The sequence below is a fragment of the Mchenga conophoros genome, linkage group LG7, assembly GCF_057382185.1.
Source record: "Mchenga conophoros isolate Kocher_MC1m ecotype Shallow Benthic linkage group LG7, M_conophoros_male_GT1.1, whole genome shotgun sequence".
In the NCBI taxonomy this organism is placed as follows: Eukaryota; Metazoa; Chordata; class Actinopteri; order Cichliformes; family Cichlidae; genus Mchenga; species Mchenga conophoros.
In genome coordinates, this window is record NC_140532.1 from 46,353,112 (window position 1) to 46,366,224 (window position 13,113).

Here is a 13,113-nt window from a genome sequence, read left to right on the forward strand (position 1 = left end):
TTAGTAAATGTAAACAGCAGTTTATACTGAACATTTCGTTTGTCATGCCACCGTGCAACTCTGCACTACACAAAGCACTGACTAATTTTGCTGTATTGCTAGTGATGAATGAATGACTGTACCTTACTAAGACACAAAACAAATACTGTATTTCTTGCTTTTCTGACTGAGTGATGTGATTTTCAATCTATCAATTGTCCTTAGCGCAACATTTGTGTCATCATGTCATCTGATCTATAACAATATATGTTTTCATGTCAAGTTAAATGTAAGTTGTATTTGTTAAATATATTTTGCTGCATTTCTTTAAAATGTGACACATGTTTGAAGTTCACAGAGTGCTCCTATCACTAGAAAACTTTCCCACTTAGTGTAAAAGGAGAAAGAGAGGAAAAGTTACAGAGCTTGAACTTAATACAGGAGACTTCCTTGTTTGATGGCTATTTGTTTAAAAATGAGCTTTCCACAATAAAATATTTAAACAAAACAAAAATCAAAGGAAAGCATCAAGGAAAGCAGAAATAATCATGATCAATTATATCATGAACTTAAAAATGGAACATTGTGTAAAAAAAAAAAAAAAAAAAAAAAAAAAAAGGTTTTGTTTTGTTCCTGCCTCCCACATTCTCCTCATTCTCATGTTGGACAACAAACTCATGACGTCTTACAATTAGATGTGTCTGTACGTCCAAAAAAGTGGAGGGCACTCTACATTTACGGCTGCCAGTGGCACCAGGCCAATACTGTTTGACGATGCGATTGCTGATAAAGCCGCAGAATGAACTCTAAAGTGTACACGGCTATAGAAGACTGCAAATGCTTTTTTAAAAATTCCACCAGATCTGAAGAGGTCTGTGTTAATTTGACATCAGATTTCTGTGTATAGTTTATCTAAGTTTAACTTTTATAGAGTTAATTTTCTGAGTTGAGGTGTTTACCAACTCGCCTAAACAGTGGCTAAAACTCACGACAGCAATATACCCGTCCAGTTGATAATATGTAGTTTTAAGTTTTTATCGCTATGGCTGCAAATGATCAAACGCTGTCTTGAATGACTTTTACCACCACAGTCCAGCAGAGGTCAGTATTTACTCAAAGTTTATCACTTCAAAAACAACTGATGCTTTTATGGTTATGTCCAAACAACTTCTTATTACAGTTTTCTGAGGAGAGGCTTAAACTTCACAACTTTGTTAAAGGAGGATTTACATTCATTTGGCTTTATTTGCCAGTTTATAAGAATATAACTGTTAAAAACTGACTGAGCCAGTGTCTTTATATTTTTGAATATTTATTTCTTCGCCATGAAATTTCAAAATCAAAAGAAAAAACAAAACAAAAGATGATCAAAAATACAATATAAACTTCTGAAAATTAATACACAGATTTTTTTTTTTTTTTTAGATTTTCCTTACACAGGGCAAAAAACACTGAGCAAAGACAAAGTCCAGGTGGCTAGTGACTCTGCTTAGTCCTCTTTGCTTTTCCTAGGTCGCAGAATATGGTGTTTCACAAACGATGAGTCTCCCCCCCTGCTTTTATCTCCGATTGTATAACAGTTCACTAGTTAGGCATTTGCCAAAGACGTACAGTACAAAGTGCCCATTAACAAGTCCTGGAGCTAATATCTGTGTTGAAAAAACACAACTGCAATCCAACACTTAGTATACAATATGCAACATCCCACCCGGTTTTGACTCCCCACGAACAGGAGTCATCAGTCTATTGAGACTGATGGTGCGGATGGAAGAGAGACAAGAGTGGCTAACGGGGGAAAAAACAAACCTGGAGAGCAAAATTGTTTTCAATCAATACCAAGTTCCCAGGCGGCAACGATGCAATGGTCGGGAAAGGTCGCCATCCACTGGAAACCCAAAACTGCTGCAGTTAACCAGTTCTAACTAAACATGTAACACCTGTAAAATAAACCCTTTTCTTCTTCACAGAATAGATAAATCTTTTCCTCCATTTGCTATTCACTGGTTTTTGGGGGTTGTTTGCACTCTGAACTACATGGGCGTTTATCATTGCCGTCACGAGAAAAGGAAGTTAAAAAAACAACAACAAAAAAACACTAATTTAAAAAAAACCTAAATCAGCAGGTGGGGAAAGAAAAAAAGTCCGATGATGGCTGAGGTGGCGTCTCTGGATTTAGCAAACAAATTTTTAAAAAACAAAAAAACAAAAACAAAAAAACAACAACTATGTACCCTGGTGAACTGGAGGGGGAGGGTCTTTTGTCCCAGCTGGCAGGGGAAGTTAGTGATGCTGTGCTTCATATGCCTACCACTCTTTCTTTTTCTCATCCATGGACACTCCACCAGGCCCAAGAGCCACCACCAGCAGCAGGCCTCCAATGACTGACGTGGTCTGGAAGAAGTCATACTTGAGGAAGTCGTGCATGGGCTTGTAGGCGGGGATGGTCCAGAAAGCGTTGAAGTAGAAGTTGATAGCCAGAAGCCACACTACGAGGGTCAGTGCTGCTAACTTGGTTTTGAAACCAATGGCCACCAGGATGATGAGAGCTGTCCCCACCATGTTCTGCAGTATCTGTGGAAGAAGGCGAGTTCATATGAAAATCATGAGGATTGCAATCTGTGGTGTAAATCTGAGGGATGAGCCCATGTTATTAAGCATTTACTTAATATTTCTGATTTATTAATATTTATACTACTAGGACAGAGTTTGAAGAACAACAAAAAAAGGCTACAGGACACTTTTAATCTACTTAGAGCAAATCATATATACCACCCTAAAACTTTAAAGTACACCTTGGGCTTTAGTTATTTAAGACTTAATCACAGCCAGTGGTTAACACATTGGCCTCAGTTTGAGACCCCTTGCCTTGGGGGGAGTTACAAAGCAGTGTAGTCTTAGTGTCAGCCCCCAGATAAATGGGACGATTGCATTAGGAAGGGCATCTGGCATAAAATTTGGACCAAATCAAATATGCGGATCCATCCGCTGTGGCAGCCCCTTGAGAAATAAAGGCTTGATTAAACTCTGTTGTGGGCATCGACATACACAGCTGAAGACATGATGGCTGAGTAGTCTTTTCTGTTATACTTAGTCCAGTGCCTGGGTGCATGCATAGTTGGGACATTTTAAAGTAAATTTGATGCGGAGGAGTACAACAAAACAAAACAAGACAGGCTGACAGCTGGACACCCGCACAGACCTTCATCCTTACTGCCTCTGTCAGTGCGCCCCAGGGCAGCTGTGGCTACAATGTAGCTTGCCATCACCAGTGTGTGAATGTGTATGTGAATGGGTGGATGACTGTATGTAGTGTAAAGCACTTTGGGGTCCATAGGGACTAAGTAAAGCGCTATACAAATACAGGCCATTTACCATTACGGTCATATGACAAAATTTACATCACTGTTGCTGGTTCATAAAGTACAGTCAAAGCTTAAGGGAGAAGCTGAAAGTATCGCACAATAGAATAAAACATTTCTTTAAATCCAGGTGAGAACCCCCTGATTCACATGAAGCACGTAATTAGACTGTGAGACATGAGGAAAATCTGCAATTTGAGGCAATGTTAATGATAACATTAAATCTCAGAAAAAAATAAGTGAAATTAAAGTACAGTGAGTATAAATGCACGCTCTTTCATGACCTCTTTTGCAGTGTGTTGATTACACATTTATGGCATCATGACAATAAAAGCTGAGCAAACAGAGACTGAGTGTTGACTGTGATGACTGTGTGACCTTTGAGCAAATCTGAGTTCACCACAAATACCATTCTCTATAGAGGATAATGAACTAAAATGATATGTGACACAAATGTAAATAAAATACCGTACAATTGTGTGCATAATGAATATAATGTTCATTACTGTGTAATATCCGACTATTTGGACACATTTTATTGTGAATCTTTGGTCATATTATTTACAGAAACGTACATGTTACCACTTGTATTTAGTTGATCAATAGTAACGTGTAAAGATTAAGTAAATATCTAGCAGCAATGTTCCCTCTAAGCTGCGCGCGTGCGCAATTGCACACTGCTGGCACGGTCTTTGCACACACACACACAAAAAAAAAAAAAATCTAACCTGAATTGAAATTAAAGTAAATACGTTAACAACTCTGTTTTGCAGTGTTAGTCAGTAAGTGACTGGCTGCTCCAGTATAGGAATAGAACGATGCCACCTTATCCCATAGTCTAGCTGATCACGTGATTCACACTCATATATACGCAGCTAATCGACGTCGTTGACAGGCTATGACAGCGTCCTTATGTGCCGACACCGGTGTTTTAGCTAGCAAAGCGGCGTGGCTGATGGGGAGTGAAGCCACGTTAATGACAACGTGGACAACCATTGGAGATGTGAGCAGGACAGACAGAACAATTGATGGAAAAAGTGTGGACTTTATACCAGTTTTTAAATTGTGTTGATAGGCCACGTAAAACCAGAGTTATGATAAAAATACATGCAATGTTTGGTTTTCTTCCTGAATACTATCGTTGTTTACATTTACTGCGGGAAGAAACGGTAAAAATGGCATTTTATAAGGAAAACGCTCGAAAGCACTCTCCGCCTGTGAGCAAAACCAAAACCAGAAACCCCCCCCCCCCCCCCCCCCCCCTCCTATTGGTGGGAAAATGTACCATGTCGACCAATCAAAAAATGATATGGCAACATGGCATTTAGATGTTTAGGGAGGGGGAAGTTTTAGGAGTGACGGCTGTGTTTTGAGACGTTTAGCGCAAATCTTGTGTAGTTAGTGTGTGTGTAGTGTAGTCAATAGTTTTGTTGTGTGTGTCAGAACAATGAGGCGACTGCTGAATGTTACAGGTGTTACAGGAGTGATACATCTCCTGTTGTCGGGCCTGCAGGTATCAGGCTGTTGTTCTCCTTTATCTCATAGTGGACAGAAATTATTTTTTGGAGTGGCACAAATCATTTGTGTGGCATCAAATTTGATGCAGAACAGCTGATTGTTCTGTAAATAGTTTGAAATGTTTATTTAAAAAACAACAACAAACAAACAAAAAAAACCAAAAACGCCTTGGCTGCATTTTTAGGTAAACAGCTGCAAAAAACCCCCAAAAAACTTTGTTTGCAAAGCTCAGTAACTTTTTTGAAGTAGTAACTATATAATGAATTGCCCAACATTGGTCATTATGTACTGTGTTTTGCAGACAGAGAGTTACAGGACTCTCTCCCAGACCACAGACTCATAATACAAGTCGGAGCTTTATAACAAAAAAGAAAAATAAAAGAAAAATAGAAAATTGTGTTTTCAAAATTGGAGTTGAAGTTATTTTTACTTCTAATAGTGTTACCATTCTACACAGGTCATGAACAAGATTTTTTTTTTTCATTGTAAGTGGGCTAAAGCAGTTAATTAAAAGTAGTCTAACATAAATGTAAATGCTGTAATTTGATTATTTTAATAAACCATGTAACTTGGATGGATTTGATGCTGGCGTGACCACAGTGCACACGTCTGCTGTTGCTCAGTGGTCCAAGGGACCGCTCAGGGAGTCTGTGTGTTCGCTCGGACACATGAAAAATTAGAGGGAACATTGTCTAGCAGTCATTTTAAGATTTCTGATGTGACGTTTAAAACATGGTTTAGATGCAAACCAGTCAGTATGGTTCCTGCATTATTTAGAAATGCATATAAATATAATATGTATCATCTTGATCACCTGTCGTGGTAGTATGACATGAGACTTAATGTATAGTTAATTCAAGGCTATTGCAATAAAACTATTTTTAATGACAGGAAAACCATCTGTATGAAGCGGCTGGAGAACGTATGGGTATTTGATTGTGTCTGAACTCACAGAGAAGAAGCTGGAGTCGAAGTGTAACAGGGTCATGAACATGAGCACCAAGAGTACTCGACCGCCCAGCTGCATGTACTGCTTCGGTGAACTCTCTCCCATGGAGGGGACTCCAGCAAACATGCTTTTTCCTTCTGAACGAGATTCAGCCAGTAGCAGCAGCAGACCACCTCCAAGGGCCAGGTTTCTTGAAGAGGAGAGAGGACAGTTATTTTTGAACAGTGTCCTCAAATGAGCAGAAAAAAGCCATCCCTCTTAACTTGTCAAATGGTGACAATCCGATTGTTGTTTAATTAGCAGGGTAAGGGAACTACTCCATTAACTTATGCCTACTTGTATGGCGAGAATGTTTTTATATTTTATTCTGAATAACACGAATGTTTCAGCTATCAAATTTGACTATTTTTCTGTTAATTATAGAGCTGATTTACTACATTATACTACAACTCTCTCCTGACATGAATTAAATGCCCACAAAATGCATAAACAGACAAACGTGGCACTATATTTAACAGATTTCTCCAGAGACCCATGATTCATCCAGCCTGATGGTGTTTAAATCTAAATCACAGGTCTTCTCCACAGTAATTACGGTAATCCTAAGTGTTGGTGTCTGTTTGGAAACGGTGATGTATTCTGATATAATGCCACTACGAGGAGATTAGACTTTCTATTCCTGCAATCCTACACTATATTTTTTTCCCTTATTGATTAAACTAGTTCTAATTCAAGTTAAATGAAAATGTTATCAGAAGGCACCACAAAAAGCATCCGCTTCTGCTTCATCACTCGTGAGCAAACTTGAATTGAAACAACATGTCAGTAAAAAGTGATGGCTGCTTTTGTTTGAAGTTTGATTTTGTCATGCATGATATTAAAGTTGTGTTTCAGTTCAGCACCTAGTGACACCTACCTCATCAAAAATTTAAGGTCCCATAAAATGCTGTATGCAACCGTCTGGTGGGGAAAAAAACCACAACATTCAGATTAGACACAGTGACATAAAAAGAAAGGAAATATAATACGACTGTTCTCACCTGTAGCGCTATGATCCCAAATAGTCCAAAGCAGGCATACTGTACAAAATTTCTACTGAGGATGAGGACACAACCACCTGTTTGGGCAGGGACAATAAGAAGAGTTAAGCCTTGAATGCTTCTCATATGGTCCGTTCTTCTCTTTACGTTGCAAAATGCAATCATAAACCATAATTTGCAGTGCTTTATCAATAGGATTATATTACATATTTGTGTTAGATTAACTTTGCTGTTAGAAGGGTGAGGCTTAGATGGCTTGGGCATGTGCAGTGGAGGGATAGTGGATATATTACAAAAAGGATGTTAAAGGAAAAGATGAAATCCTCAAGGGAGGGTCAGGATGGATGTAGAGGGTCAGTGTGATAGATAAGGATGTTTGGGATAGTGTGAGGTGGAGGTAGATGAGCAGCAGACAGACAAAATGTGGGACACATACATTTTGCTCACACTGTTTATGACTTCCTGCAAGAGTTGTGTGTGCATGTGCAATTTACAAATAATCCCTGTGAGTCAAGGCCTCAGGCTTATCAAGTGCTCAGTTATGCAAAATTTTTATTTTCATGTGTGATGTCAAAGAGTACAGACATGCTTAATTTGAACACTGCAGGTACACTGCCTGTTAGCACAGAAGCCCCAGTCATCTGCTGCTCAGATCTTCTGTTTGCGAAGGTGCAGCCAATCAAAAGGACAAACTATCGTAAAGGGAGGTGGAAAGAAATGACCTGTGTGGCTGCGCCAAAGCCCAGTATTAAATAAATAAGACTTATACTGAACCAGAAAGCATCCAAACCTACTATAGTACTCTGCAAAAGAAAATAATGCCTAGTTGGAAGCTGCCTAAAATCAAATGCTAAAGCTGTAGTCATGGAGGTCCAGGCTCAGGAGGTACAGCAGGCCTTCCACTCATTGGAAGGTTGGTGGTTCAATCCCTGGCTGGATTTAACCATTATCAGAATTTAAAGACATTGAACTGCAAGTTGCTGAGTCACTGTTAGATATAAAGAACTTAGACAAAAACAAAGTGTTTGTATGAATGGCTCTGAATGGGTGAATGAGACATGATTCAAACACTTTGAGTAGTAGAGTTAAAAAAAAAAAAAAAAGCACTATACAAGAACGAGTCCATTACTGAGAAACACTCTAGAGAAAAACTATATTCTCTGGCTGGCAAGTAGTTGCTGGCCTTTGCTTTGTGAATTCAGGTCGATTGCCAGGGTGTTGGCGACTGGTCTCTAGGTCTACTTGACTGATGCCTGAAACTAATGCTATCGAAGTAATTCTATCATGATCTTTTTTGCATCATAAAAACGTGTTTTTCTGTTTTTAAGTCAGTCCTCGTTGAATTTGTCCACAATATGTATCAAAGGTCTAGACTCTAGAGGGTTTGATTTAAGCATCTGGTTACTCTAGACTCTAGAGTAACCAGATGCTTAAATCAAACCCTTTCTACAACAGCTACCACAAAAGTGAACATTATAGAGTTCATGAAGGAACATGTATTGAAGTTATGCCTAATTAGAATGGTGTACACTGGGAAGTAACAGTTCATGCTGAACAAATACTGTACTGATGCTTCCTGCTTCACTCGTAGTTTCAATACATGAACTAAACTATTTTTATTTATCTCATCAAAGAGCTAACATTAAAGATGTCACCTAGATTTGTTTGGCAATTTTAATTAGGACTGCTCCCGTTTACTCACCGAGCTGTCCGATGAGGTTAAGCAGCACAAAGCATGTAGCGAGAAAGTAGCCACAGTTCCAGGTTGCCTCAATGTAGTCTCGCTGCTCATTCCACTGGAACCACATGCGGATGCCATCTTCGAGGAAGGTGCTGATGAGACACAGACGAGCCAGGTGGGGCAGGTACTGTTTGGTTACCCGCAGGAACTGGGAAAGAGAGGAAAAATGACTGACAAGGTCTGAAGAGGGATGGAAAGAGGTAATTTTGATTATGCTATATTGTATAAATATAATTCAATGTCACCAAGCCTTAAAATCCACTAAAAAGTTCCCTAAAGGCTCTTTAAATAAATATATACTTACCTGCTAACAGTCAAACACACCACTGTGCGGGAGACGCCAGTGTCTAATTAGAGCTGCGCAACTAATTGAATTTCATCTGGGAATGGTTATTATAATAAGATAATCAAGACAAAACATTTATTGTGCCACACAAAATTTAGTCCCCTCCAGACTGTGGAAGGCTGGTTGTAATTTTTTTTTTTTTAAAGATTAGTGTGATAGTATGCCAAAAATCACTAGCAATATTTTTCTATAATCAGCACTCCAAAAAACATTAAATAAAAGATGAAGATGTTACACTCTATATCAGGGTTGGGCAATCAATTATCTCAAGGGGCTATGTGAGAAACTGGGACTGGTTCGAAGCGTCACACAAATAAGCTGAACTCAAGTTTGTTCAATATTAATTTGATCTCTTTATATAAACTGCTACTGGTAAGAGCACATGTTATAGCTGTGGGGATACCCCTGCTCTATATGATGTTCTTGCCTCATTAATCAATCTGGTTGAGCATCTAATAAAACAAAGCTAATCAAACTAACTTCAAAGGTGTGAGAGTCTCATACATGCAAATAGCAGAATTACTGATAGATATTTCAACACAGCACAGCTTTGTTCAACTAAAAAGTATTTCTTCAAAGACAAAATGTGATGAACATTTAAACAAAACACAAATTAAGTAACTGAGGCTCTTCTCTCAAGAAGAATTCATGTACTTCCCAGACACTAGTCACACAGGAGAGCAGAAATGGCCTGCCCTCTGGCCCGCCTATCCAGCAGTCCACATCAGCACAGTCAGATCTCAGCAGCCTATCAGCATCCACCAACTCTCACTCTGACTGCTGTGCGAGACATGAATGGACCAACTTGGAGCCAATCCTAACAAGCCCAAAGGTTGCTGCAACAGCACAGAAATACACTCTTTCGAAGTGTTAAGTCTGGGTAAAATGCTAGCTCAGTACTCATTAGTGAGGGATGTGCCCCTTGCATTGAGCTTCAGTGAGCCTCCTACAAGGCAAACAAATCAGATGGTGTGTACTTTTCCCATGTAATCTTTCACAGCACTCGTGATGGCCAAATATAAATCAATCAGGCGTTATGAAATTAGGGAACATTTTCTGGGATTTGGACTGAGTTCAGTCAACACGAAGGGTCGTAAACGTATGCAGAACTGGCTCCATGATATTTGATTACTTTGAGCTTCTTTATCTGTGCTCTGCTTTGCAAAAACGTGAGACCAGTAACCTACAGCACAGAGAGCTCAACGTTTTGAAGGAACAAGGAAGATATAAAACCACATACGTGGAGAGGATGGTCCCCAGTGGTTGCAAAACAAGGGTCAGGAGGCTACCTGAACGCTTATCTTGGCGTCAGCTCATGCCAAGTTGGTTGTAATCACATGAATATAAATAACAGAAAAGCCAAAGCAAGGTATAGAAGCACAGATGCGGCCGGTGTAATAGAGAAAATATCAGCGGTGCTAAGCACTAAGAGTGCTAACTGAGTAACGTGTTAGGGTTAGCCCACAACTTTGGAGCCATCATAAGTGATTTCACAACAGCAGTCTGGCAACATAATAATGTTAATAACCCGTGTGGCTAGAAGCAAGCCGAATAACTGACACAATGAAGGAACAACCAAATGTGCTCCTGTCACCCAGCTCTTTCTTAGTCAATTTAGCTACCAGTTTCATCTGGTCGGTGTGACTCAATATTGCTATCAAACCCATCCCGACACACATGACAGGCATCTCCAGCATTTGTCACCCAAATTAAAACAAGAGTTGAAGCCGTCGGCAGGAACGCAGAAAGAGTAGCCGACAGACGACAAGAGGAAACGGTTAACTTCATTCTGAACAAACTAGTTAGCAGCTAACCTGCTAGCAGCGGTTAGCAGTGTGAGCTGCTGTGCGGGGAAAAAATCAAGTTACCTGGTCTGCCACGTCTTCAGCGGTGTTCATAAGATCCTCCTGCCCCATATTCGTGTAATTTTACCAGCTGTAATGTTTAAGGCTCGGCGCAACACGGCTTCGGTGCGTTGGGTTTTTTTTTCCGCAAGCTGTGTTCGCTCTGTTCCTGCCACTGTTAACGTTATTTACTTGAAGATTTCCCGACTGCCTGGACTCAGAGAAAGGCCGCCTCCGCCCCACAATGCCCCGCGATTTGACGAGCGAGACGGAGCGAGCCCCCCTACATGGCACTGCAACCGCGGTGTGCCACGTATACCGATCCGTACGGGGTCCTCCGGCTCGCCGCTGGGGATTGTTTACGGCTGTACACAAGTAAACAAGCGCTGCTTTACAGCCCCAAACCCACCTGATGTTAATATCACTATAACCTGTTAGTTAGACCGTTTCCCTTAGACAGTCATACCTCTGTGCTTTTAAAATTTCTTTCTGATAATTAATCTTTTAGAGATATGGTTATAGTTTGTATGTAAACTGTCTAATAGGGTCTGTAAAAAGATAACATATTTAAAATACTACTAATCTATACAATGTAAGCTGAGTTAAACAATTTTATTACACTTAATTTCAACACTAAGCAAAGTTTAAGTAACCGTCAGAGAAATTATATTTAAACCAATTTGTTTAGTAGATAATTAAAAGAAAAATAGTAATATATATTGGGATTTTTTGTTTTATCTTGTTTTCAGATGTTCTGCCGTATTTTCGGTGGCACCCGAACAAACTGATGCAGTTCTGGATATAAATTTGACAGGTCTGTAAAAGACCATTTTAGTTTAGGCATAATCTAGTGGCTTTAAAGGCTATTTAATTATTTTAATAGTGCGATCATACAGTGAGCCGTCATCTCCTGTGAGATATTAACAGTCACGTATGGTAAAGTTGTGGTCAGAGGTTTACATACACTCATGATGAGCATGAATGTCATGGGAAGTTTTGTTTTTGATCTCTTTGAACTATTCTTTACCCAGAGTGGAATTAATGTTTGTACAGCATACATCTTCAATATTTTTCTTTAAACAAAACAAAACAAAAAAACAAGAAATGGCTGCACAAGTTTGAATTTATTTGGGATTTTTTTCTACTAAATATACAGGCAGAATACGTACTCCCCAAATAATATTTGGTTAAATGTTCCTTAGCAAGTTTTATCTTATCTGGTAACCATTAACAGGTTCTAACCACTTTTGCTGACACAATTAGACACAATTATTAAGACTTCATTTAAATTGGTTGGTTTCCAGGCAAATGAACAAATGTTTTTGAGTTTGAGTCTTTAGCAAGGCAAATCCAGAACTTTAACGTTAACCTGCTTCATCCATTCAAAAACCAGCTTTGATGTGTGTTAGGGATCGTTGTCCAAATTTCAACTGTTTGGTTTTGAAGTGAAGTTATTTGGAGGTAGTCCTTCATTATTCCATCCACTTTGTGCAATGTACCAGTACCACTGGCCGCAAAACAGCCCCAGAGCACAGTGCTACTATCAACATGCTTGACAGCTGGTACAGTCTTCTTAGTTTTGGAAGCTTCACCTTTACCCCTCTAAAACAAATCTTTGCAGGTTTTTTTGTTAAAGTAGTGACACATTTGAATAAGTTATATTAACATACAGTTGTCTGAACTGATGATCCTCAAATCTGCAGTTGTTTAAAATGGCTTCAGGAGACCGTCCCAACTTGTGTAAATCTACAGCTATCCTTCTTAGACCTTAGACAGTCCCATTGTTCTGAGTATTGGTTAAATCCAGTGAATGTCAAAGAAATCCTCCTTATTCAGATACTACCAGTTTTAGTCCATCATGATCACTAAACAGATGAACCTTTAGTACCACTTATTTCAATACTATCAACTGACTTTATGTATCTAATTGAGCCTGTATGTATACCCCTGTGTGGTATACAGCCCTATGTGGATTAGAGAAAATCCAAAACAAATTCCAACTTGTTTACCCAACTCAAGTCCTCGATGAATATATGTAAACTTCGGACCATGACTTTAGATGTACATGTAAGGTTCAAATTACTTTATTTACACTAAGATTACAGCAGATCAGCCATGCCTTCGACAAATCACAATAGTATCAGCCACTGAACAAAGGCACCATTTAAAGAAACAATCAGTTTCAATCAAGTTCTCTGAATTTTACTGTACGGACAATGGCTGACAGGCAGCTGTCCTGGTGAATGAGATCATATGCAAGAGACTTACGATTATGAATTTTCAACATCTTGGTGATAATACACCTGTGTGGCTCATCGATAACCAGATTCCCAACCT

The 13,113-nt window shown here is 39.2% G+C and overlaps 1 protein-coding gene across 1 annotated transcript; it reads right to left on the reverse strand.

Moving 5' to 3' along the window:
• Positions 1-1,274: 1,274 nt before the first annotated feature.
• surf4 (surfeit 4) lies at positions 1,275-11,122 on the reverse strand. Its single transcript, XM_085279698.1, has 6 exons — positions 10,801-11,122; positions 8,548-8,734; positions 6,846-6,922; positions 6,722-6,765; positions 5,809-5,995; positions 1,275-2,550 (listed from the first exon to the last, which is right to left on the reverse strand). Exons 1-6 carry the CDS (start codon positions 10,846-10,848, stop codon positions 2,284-2,286), a joined length of 810 nt encoding a protein of 269 aa, XP_085135824.1. The 5' UTR covers positions 10,849-11,122; the 3' UTR covers positions 1,275-2,283.
• Positions 11,123-13,113: the final 1,991 nt, after the last annotated feature.

Bases quoted from the DNA above. Each gene is read 5' to 3' on its own strand.
- surf4 (XM_085279698.1), bottom strand. From the start codon at position 10,848: ATGGGGCAGGAGGATCTTATGAACACCGCTGAAGACGTGGCAGACCAG. The intron at 8,735-10,800 runs GTAACTTGATTT...TCTCTTTCCCAG, and splicing joins CTGAAGACGTGGCAGACCAG to TTCCTGCGGGTAACCAAACA. The intron at 2,551-5,808 runs GTGAGTTCAGAC...CTTCTTCCACAG, and splicing joins TCGACTCCAGCTTCTTCTCT to ATACTGCAGAACATGGTGGG.